The sequence below is a fragment of the Mercenaria mercenaria genome, unplaced genomic scaffold (assembly GCF_021730395.1).
Source record: "Mercenaria mercenaria strain notata unplaced genomic scaffold, MADL_Memer_1 contig_2173, whole genome shotgun sequence".
Taxonomy (NCBI): domain Eukaryota; kingdom Metazoa; phylum Mollusca; class Bivalvia; order Venerida; family Veneridae; genus Mercenaria; species Mercenaria mercenaria.
In genome coordinates this window covers 57548-67788 of record NW_026460214.1, presented here as the reverse complement: position 1 = coordinate 67788, position 10241 = coordinate 57548, and the positions used below count along the sequence as shown (strand labels likewise).

Here is a 10241-nt window from a genome sequence, read left to right as displayed (position 1 = left end):
GATCAATAACTAGGTCAGTAGATCTAAAAATAGAAAAACCTTGTGACCTCTTTAGAGGCCATATTTTTCAAGAGATCTTCATGAAAATTGGTCAGAATGTTCACCTTGATGATATCTAGTTCAAATTCGAAGCTGGGTCACGTGCGGTCAAAAACTAGGTCAGTAGGTCTGAAAATAGAAAAACCTTGTGATGTCTCTAGAGGCCATATTTCTCAATGGATCTTCATGAAAATTAATGAGAATGTTCAGCTTGATGATATCTAGGTCAAGTTCGTAACTGGGTCATGTGCGGTCAAAAACTAGGTCAGTAGGTCGAAAACCTTGTGACCTCTCTAGAGGCCATATTTTTCACGAGATCTTCATGAAAATTGGTGAGATTGTTCACCTTGATGATATCTAGGTCAAGTTTAAAAGTGGGTCACGTGCCTTCAAAAACTAGGTCATTAGGTCAGATAATAGGAAAACCTTGTGACCTCTCTAGAGGTCATATTTTTCAATGGATCTTCATGAAAATTGGTCAGAATTTTTTATCTTGATGATATCTAGGTCACATATGCTAAAAAACTGGGTCACTATGTCAAATAATAGAAATAACGACGTCATACTCAGTTCAACACTGGGTCATGTGGGGATAGGTGAGCGATTCAGGACCATCATGGTCCTCTTGTTATAGTTACAGCATAGAAATTTGGATCACTTTTATAATTTTTGATACAGATTTCAATACTCGCCTTGAAAAGTCTTAAAACTTGACCTACTGACTTACTTTATTCCCCCCGCTGATTTACATTTATTTCACAACTAACCTCAAGCCTTTCAGTTTAGATTGTTTGTTCAAATCAGGTCCCTTAAATCAAATTATCTGTTACTCACTGTATGGTAACTACACCGGTAGCCGTGGGTTTGGATCTGTCCAATATGGCCTCTCCCGAGCAAAAAATGTCAAAAACATCACGTAAGTTTTGATATTTTGTACGATTTAACACGTCTTTGTACATAAAAAATTACTATGTTTTCAGTTTTCTTTCCAAGGTGCAAGTTATTCGATATAAAAAGATTAAATCATGCCAGTTCAAGTTAGTAATTTTTACTTTCCCGCGTTTCGGAGTATAGCGGGAAAGTTTTGTCTTTGAGTTACGGTTTATTGAACCGCACTGGTCAAGTATGTATCAATATTGTCCAATGGGAATTTGTTTATTCCCAAATTGACCAATTAGAAATTAACATAAGTTACAAGTATAATGTGTTGTAGATATTTGCCAGTTCTAGCGTGCACTTATTTAGCACTGGATGAATTTCAAGTTTGAAAATGGCTACGGGAGAAAATTGTGACGAGAATAGAACACGGAGTTACGTTATGGAAGATAGAATGATGGAACATTTAGAGGATTTAATTTCTACAAAATTTGCTTGTTTTGAGGAAAAACTTGTGAAAACGCAGAAAAACATTGCCGACAGTCAGATTACAACATTACAACAAGACATTTTATGTAATGACAATTACACGTTTAAGAGGAAGAGCTGCGAGGACCAATTCAAATTCAATGTTAAAGTGACGAAAACGCTGAAGGACGCAGACGCCAAAATTAAAGGCTTAGAAATGAACGAGGCGTCAAAAAGCATCGCAGAAGGTTTGCAACTTCTTCATAGTCGACAAAAATTGATAAGAATTGCCGATTCATCAGATCTTGGTTGGTCAGTTGTTAAAGAATACCAAGCCAATCCGTTAGCTTCAGACTCGGAAGATGAGAAGAAAATAGTGAGAGCAGAAAGTCGAGCGAATAAAAAACTGAAGGCTAAACGATCTTCTACGACTTCCAGGCGTTTCGGAGGAAGATTCGTACCTTACACTAGTACTTCCCAGACTCAACAAATGAAGACCGGAACAAGCATTCCAACGATAAACAACGGTAGCGTTGGCAGAACAAACAGGCCTGGGCTATGTTTTGGTTGTGGTAAACCTGGTCATTGGAAGTTTGAGTGCAGGAGTGACGAAAACAAGATGTATGATAAGATAAGTAGAAATTTTAATTCATTTGATTCTGTAAAGAGCAAATATTGTTCAGATACAAAAGATATGCAGTGTAGCCCTATACGGGCCTCAGAAATAAAAATAGGCATGTCCGATAAAAATAGCAGTGTAGAGTCTATTTATAGCGTGGGTAATTACACGTCAGTAGAGGGAGTATCGCCAGTAGGGCGTTTGAAGGATTGTATGTCAGAATGGGAAAAAATTGATGTTGATATTTACATAAAAAATGTCATCCATAACGGATATAAGCTTCCGTTAAAAACTTTGCCAGGTAATTGTTTTTTAAAGAATAATAAATCTGCTAAGGATCATCCGCAATTTGTTGCAGAAGAAATATTTTGTTTATTAGAAAAAGGGTGCATATCAGAAGTTCACGAAAAGCCGTGTGTTGTAAATCCATTGACCGTTGCTGTCGGAAAAACGGGAAAATTGCGCTTAGTTTTGGACTGTAGACACATAAATCCTCATTTAGTAAAATTTAGGTATAAATATGAAGATGTTTCGACAGCAGCAGGTTTATTTCAGAGGGCAGATTATTTGTTTACATTTGATTTGAAATCTGCATATCACATTATTGAAATTTTTGAGGAACATAAAAAATTTCTAGGATTTTCATGGGTGAATGCTAAAGGCAATAGAATGTATTATGTCTTCAATGTACTACCTTTTGGATTAGCAACAGCTGGTTTCATTTTTTCGAAACTTATGCGAGTACCGACGAGGTTTATCAGGTCACAGGGTAAAAAAGTTGTGATGTTTTTAGATGATGGGATAGGGGGACATAGTTCCTTAGAATGTGCGAAAACTCTGAGTTTTGAGGTACATAGTTTTTTGATAAAATTAGGTTTTTTGATAGCTGAAAAGAAATGCATTTGGGAGCCCAAGCAAGAGGCAGTCTGGCTAGGTTATATTTGGAAAATGTTATTTGGCACATTACATGCTACAGAAGAGAGAATATGTCGTTTAGAAAATGCTATTGATTCTATGTTTTTTCAAATGAGAGGAGATAGAGTAAATGTAATACCGGCACGTTTTTTGGCGTCAGTGATCGGACAAGTTGTGTCTTTACAGAATGCAATTGGGAAACTTGTACTTTTTAAGACAAGATCTCTGTATCACTGTTTGGACACTCGTTCTAGTTGGAACGGATATGTTTTAGTTGATAAGAATGCTATAATTGAGCTTCAGTTCTGGAAAGACAATGTTAGAGGTCTGAATGCTAAACGGGTGAAACACAATATAGGGAGCATTTAGAATATCACATTGTTATACATGGTTTTCATAAATTTCCTAACCCTTTATTGCAATTTAACATTTACACTTCATAACACTAAATATGAAGAAGTTCTGTGCCAAATTTTATTGATCTAGCTCAAATAGTTTTCAAGCAGTGGCAAAAAACGCATCTAGAAAAAGTCATTTTTGAAGCGTTATGTTGTTGCACTTAGAATTTTCCATATTTTTCAAATAAAATAATGGTATGATATTATATATTTCCATGTAAATGTGTGTTATCAGCATAAAGACAATTTTTTAAGGATTATTTTGGTGTTTGATTTGTCATGATCGGATGAAAATTGTTGAAGCTGTCGAGAAAAATGTGAAATGGGTAAGATGTTATGCAGTTTTTCACTGAAATTCCTTCCTTTTGTTATAATGAATAACTGCAATGTTAACATTATTTTTTCTTTAATATTTTGGTCCAGAATCATTTCTCTGTTGTAATAGTACTTAAAGAAAAAAAATCAAAATCATGTATTTCTGAAATTTAATTGTATGAATTTTTAAAATTGAAAATCAGGTTTTTATGAAAAGATGTAGAGTCCGTAACCAATTGTATTTTGTAGATTTGTAAGATATTATGAGAGTCTTTATTGATTTTTTCTTATCAAATTTAACTGTTGACATTAAATTTTTATGCTATTTCCTTTATTGTTAACTACATTTTTGCTGTAGCACCACTAATATGGTTACGGACACTACAAAAACCCTGTAGTGTCCGTAACCCGTCTTTCAATGGTGTAAATAAACATTTTTTTAAATTTTATTATAATAGTTATTCTTATGAAAGTAATAAATGATTTCACAAGTTAATTAATAAACTTTATTTTTCATCAACTTGTTGATGTTGCAACCACATTGGAAAACCCTTATTGCGGCATCTTTATATACAGCATCATTTTCTGTTGCTGCAGCATGAAATTGAAAGATGTCATAGCAAACATGGAAGCGACGAGAGATAAAGAATCACTATTTTTTTCAATATGGAAGGTTCACTGATGACAAATTTAACAAAGTCTATTAATAATTTCACTACAAAAGGTAAATTTTGTCTATTTAATAATGTTACTCGAAACTGTAGTGTCCGTAACCAGAGCTGAAAAAATTAAAACTTGCATCTTTTTACAGAAATATGAAAAATTATCATTTCAAAGTTTCTTATTATTGAGAAAAAACAAATATATGTATTTGTTGACAAATATTTTCAGATATAAAAATATAGATACAGTTCAAAAGTGCTAAAAATCACGTTTATCATCTAAATTGCACAGATTTATATTAAAAATGTAAAGATGTGATAATGATAATTAACAGTTATTCACTAAGACAAATTTCTTCAGAAGCATCATTGTTAAGATAATTCAGATTCATGTAGCTTACAATAATGTTTCTTTTCAAAATGTTTCAGAGTGGCGGTGTTATCTGGTTACGGACAATACAGAAATTAAAACAATGTAAAAAAACAACCAGTATTACTTAAATTTCTGTTTAAATTATTATACATCTTACAAATCAAGTGAATAAATCTTTATGAGTATTAATGATTAAAAGTTTTATCTAAAAACTTGCAAATGAAAGAAAAATCTCTTCAAGAAGTACAAAGTACAAACCATGTGATGACAGGTACATGTATATTCATTTAGATGAGATTTTATATTTATGTGATGGGCATATAGTGTTGCTGCTCTATGTATGTATGTCCGTCAGTTCGTTCAAAATCTTGTGTGTCCAACTCCTCCCACCATTAGATTGCTCTGCTTCAAACTTTCATAGATGAACAACCTTGATGTGTAGATAACCATAAAAGAAGGAATTTCTCAGTGACTATTTTAACCACAGTTATGATACTATGATATTTTTATATAGAAATACAGAATATATCTAGAAAATCTTGTTTGTCCGACTCCTCCCACACTATTAGCCTCATTTGATTCAAACTTTTCACAGATGAACAAGCTCAAGATGTCTATATTACAATAAAGCAAGGAATTTTTTTCTGTGACTATTTTACTACAGTTATGGCCCTTTGATAGTTTCTGTTTTAATCATAAGGAATATAGAGAAACATTTTTATGTGTCCAACTCCTCCAACACTAGTAGCCTGATTTGTTTCAGACTTTCACAGATGAACAAGCTTGATGTGCAGATGACCGTAAAGGGAGAAATTCTTTCTGTGACTGTTTTTACTTTAGTTATGGCCCTTTGATAATTTTTGCTATATGGAATATAGTACGATAGGGAAATCCTGTGTGTCCAACGATTCCCAGACTTTTAGCCTGATTTGCTTCAAACTTTAACAGATGAACAAGCTTTATGTGCAGATGACCATAGGGGAAGGAATCTTCTCTGAGTATATTTTTACTGGTGGCAGTTATGATCATTTTTACTTTATAGAGAATGGCACAGTATGTGTGCGGATCTGTGTCGTATGGTTATAATATCTAGTTTTATATTGCAATTTAATTGCTTTATACGTAGAAGCATGTCTGATTTCATTGTGCATTTGTGATTCAGATATAGAGTTTTGATCTGATGAGGCAGCTGCAATGCTGAAACTTAAAAGGCACAAAAATGCTGAATTGGTTAGAAGAGGTTAAATGGCAAGAAAGGCAGAAACTCAATCCAGGCCAATGTGAAAATTAAAAGAAAAATGAGAGAGAAAGAAAGAAGGATTGTAAAATGAGACAGCGACAAGAAGTAGAGAAGAGTAACTCAAAACTAGATTAGTTAAAAAAGCAGAACTTATATCAAAATCATATGATGAAGGAAAAAGAGTGGAAAGAAATTTGTGTCTGCACAAACAGGATCTGTCATAGGAGATAAGAGACAATGTTGTTGCATTTATAGATGAATCTACTATGACTGATAATAGGGGTACATTTTCAACACCAAGACATCTGAAAATTTGAAGAAAAAAAAGTTACAAAAAGATTATAGAAATGTGAACTTTCATTAGATAATTCATAGTGTAGTGTCCATAACCATGAACTTAATTTCTTTTTTCTGGTTAGTGACATTCTTGAGTAAAAAAGTGTAAGTGTTAGTTGTGTGATATGAATACAAAGTATTGATAATAATGTATCACTTAGAGAACTTAATATTGCTTATTAAGTTACAAGATTTCATGAAAACAGGAAGTTTTCAGATTTTGTTGTTCTGTTTTTTTTTTCATTTGTTTTAATTTGCCAAGTTGTATATTTTTGTTTAAAGAATATCAAATTTAAATACACTTCCCATTCAGATACCATTTTAACATTATACCAAATAATTCATGAGTGGGTTTAAGGTTTTTAACATAATCTAATGCAAAACCATTCTTGAGGTTTTTTGTAGTGTCCGTAACCAATTACTGGTATCTATCAATATTTAGGATTTTTTTTTAAATTAATCACTTTCCCTTTGATTTAAGCAATTTTGTTTCAACAAAGACAGAATTTGTGTTGATTTTTCATTAAGTTTTCATCATTAACACTTAAATTGAAGATGTCAGATGATTTGAAATATACATGTTTTTTAGCAACAAAGTAATATCCAACAATATGTTTCTTTTTTCAGCATCTATACCTTTCCCAGTCCTATTTTTGCCTTGCATTATGTATTTCCATCTGTTTGTCCTACAAAACAGTAAAAATAGTTCAAGTTTATCATAAATTTGAAGCTTTATTTTACAAAATGTACCACTTGTAGTGTCCGTAACCAGCAAAAATATGCATTTTATCAGCCTTTAAAAATTACATTTCCGATGCAAGTACCAGCAAACCACTTAAGTTGCTTATACTTCAAGCACTCTACTATGTAGAAAAATACTTTTTTTGCCAAAATTAAGAACTTATTTTTTCACCTCCAAGTGCAACACTACTGTTCCCTATATTGTGTTTCACCCGTAAAGGCAATGATCTGTATAATGATATTGTATATGATATACAGTGTTTTTCTGACGCCTCGAATAGCGGTTACGGAGGCTACATCGCCCTTTGTGAGGGTGCCTTAGTTGAAGGCAGTATGGTAACAGGAAACTGGAATGAAAATGAGACATTTGAAAGCTCCACATGGAGAGAAATGGAATCTGTAGAGAGGGTACTGAAAAGTAATGAAAATTTATTGCAAAACAAGACAGTAAAAATATTTTGTGATAATAAAAATGTAATTTCTATTTTAGATAAAGGTAGCAAAGTTCCAAAGCTTCACGATATAGCAGAACGCATACAAACTTTTTGTAAATATAAAAATGTCAGTTTTATTTCAGAATGGATTCCAAGAGAGAGTAATGTCGAAGCAGACCGTTATAGCAGAATGTTTGATAATGACGACTGGAAAATTCAGTCATGGGTTTTTCATTTGCTAGATAAAGAATGGGGGCCCCATAATGTGGATCGATTTGCTTCAAATCTCAACACACAATGCATAAGATTTAATTGTAAATGTTGGTGCCCAGGTTGTGCAGGAGTTAATGCATTGGAGCAGTCGTGGAGAGAGGGGCTGAGCTGGTGGGTTCCACCTCCAAAATTGATATGTAAAGTTATAGTAAAATTCCAGAAAGAGAAAGCTAGTGGTACTCTGATAGTTCCAAGATGGAAATCTGCGCCATTTTGGCCTTTATTATGTGATGAAAGGGAAAATTTCAGGTCTTTCATTGAGGAATATAAAACATTGCCAAAAGATGATGTTATTGTTTCAGGTTTTGGTAACAACGGTGTTTTTGCAGAAAATCCATTGAAATTCTCAATGATGGCATTGAAAATAAGAAATTGATATTTTCTTTTATTGTAGAAGAACAGAGCAAAAAGAAGATTTATCTGTTAAGTTCAGTAGAAAGTATAATGAGAGCTGGTTTATTATATGATTTTTAATATTTTCAGGTGTCGAATTAAGATCCAACATCGTAAGAAAACTACAGGAATCTGGTTGTAGCGATTTTTCTAAAGTTGACAGTTTATGTGATCACTTGTTAAAATGTAAAAGTGAAAACACTACAAAGACATATAACTCTGGATTCAAGAGATGGAAGGTATATTGTAGTAACAAAGGATATACAGCTTTGCCAGCAAGTCCAATTTTAGTAGCTGTATATTTAACTGAACTTTTAGATTCTTCATCATCATATCATACGGTTTCTAAGGCTTTTTACGGTATAAAATGGGCTCATGAGCTTAATGGGTTAGACGATCCAACCAGAAATTCATTCGTTAAAAACTTATTGGAATCAGCAAAGCGCACTTCAAGAAAACCAACTACTAAGAAAGACCCAGCAACGTCAGAAATAATCATAGAACTGTGTGAAAGGTTCGCATCATCAGAAGATTTATGTACTGTCAGAAATTTGTGCATGATAACTACTGCATATGCAGGTTTTTTGAGATTTGACGAGTTAAGTAACATAAGATGCAAAGATATTTCTTTTGATGAAAATTATTTTAAGATACATATAAGCAAAAGTAAAACTGATCAGTACAGATTTGGTAATGAAATTTTGATCAGTAAAGGAGTTACAGTAGCATGTCCATTTACAATGTTAAAGAGATACATGTGTTTGGCAAGCATTGATACTTCTACGGAAGGTTTTTTGTTTAAACCAGTGTTTAAATCAAAATGTGTCAGTAAATTGATATATAAAGACAAAAAGATTAGTTATACTCGAGCCAGAGAATGTATTGTTAAGCTTTTTAAAGAAGTGGCTCCAGATCTTAATATTGGCCTTCATTCGTTAAGGTCCGGTGGTGTTTCCACTGCAGCAAATAATAATGTTAACGACAGATGTTTAAAGAGGCATGGAAGGTGGAAGACTGATTTTGCAAAAGATATGTATGTTTCAGATTCAGTTGAAAACAGATTAAAAATTTCACAGTGTTTGAGTATTTAGTGAAAACAGTTGAAATTTAACTTAAATGATCAAGAGGAGTTCTTTTTATTTGTTGGTTAGGTGTACTGTTTTAAGTATTGAAAAATTGTAACTTCAGATTTGTACATGTAAACGGAAGTAACATATTTATTTATATATATATGTGTTAAACACGGAGATTATCTCCCCAAAATCAGATTCATTGAAATTTTATTGAGCGTTTGTTGTTAAATATTTCGTTCAACAGTTGAAATTAAGATCAAATCTTTTTATAGTTGTTTAAAGTAAGGAATTTAGGAAACATTTGCTTTGTACATGTAAAAGATGGTATCATGAATTATCTATATGCAGGTGTTTAATGCAAGGTCTTTCCAATTACAAATATATGTATCTTTATTCCTTCTAACTTTGAATGGTTCTAGCCAGAGTGCACAGCTACAAGGGCGAAATAGAGTTTGTGTTAAGTTTTATTTATAAGTAAAGAGAAGACTTTTTACTTTCCCGCGTTTCGGAGTATAGCGGGAAAGTTTTGTCTTTGAGTTACGGTTTATTGAACCGCACTGGTCAAGTATGTATCAATATTGTCCAATGGGAATTTGTTTATTCCCAAACTGACCAATTAGAAATTAACATAAGTTACAAGTATAATGTGTTGTAGATATTTGTCAGTTCTAGCGTGCACTTATTTAGCACTGGATGAATTTCAAGTTTCTTAATATAAAAAAGAAGTATATAATTTTTTTATAAGGATTTGAATAATTTAGTTTTTACATTTGAAAGCTGTTATTTATTTGAATTTTGAAAATAAGCACAAGTTATTATTAATAAGTAGATCTATTGTAGATATACTTCATTTAGCACATAAATGAGTCAGTTTTTCTTGATAGTAAGAAGAAAGTTTTTTCTTAACAGTATAAAATATTTTTTATGCACATATAGAAATTTTGTGTCGTAATTAAATTAACACTTTTTAATGTGTGAAGTCCACACACACCATTGAGGAAAGCACTGAATTGTTATTTTTTGGACACAGGTTTTCGAAGTCACATTCTCTGTTTTTTCCTGGACGTCGTGTTTTTCAATGATATG

At 32.5% G+C, this 10241-nt stretch overlaps 1 protein-coding gene and 1 long non-coding RNA gene across 2 annotated transcripts; both read left to right on the top strand.

Annotated features, from left to right (window-relative positions):
• Positions 1 to 1212: 1212 nt before the first annotated feature.
• LOC128552221 (uncharacterized) lies at positions 1213 to 9523 on the top strand. Its single transcript, XM_053533250.1, has 2 exons — positions 1213 to 2303; positions 8173 to 9523. Exons 1-2 carry the CDS (start codon positions 1310 to 1312, stop codon positions 9171 to 9173), a joined length of 1995 nt encoding a protein of 664 aa, XP_053389225.1. The 5' UTR covers positions 1213 to 1309; the 3' UTR covers positions 9174 to 9523.
• On the top strand, positions 3255 to 6459 carry LOC128552222 (uncharacterized). The gene is made up of 2 exons (XR_008369018.1): positions 3255 to 4354; positions 5828 to 6459. It is a non-coding gene; the product is annotated as an uncharacterized LOC128552222 (long non-coding RNA).
• Positions 9524 to 10241: the final 718 nt, after the last annotated feature.

Bases quoted from the DNA above. Each gene is read 5' to 3' on its own strand.
- LOC128552221 (XM_053533250.1), top strand. From the start codon at position 1,310: ATGGCTACGGGAGAAAATTGTGACGAGAATAGAACACGGAGTTACGTT. The intron at 2,304-8,172 runs GTAATTGTTTTT...TAATATTTTCAG, and splicing joins TCCGTTAAAAACTTTGCCAG to GTGTCGAATTAAGATCCAAC.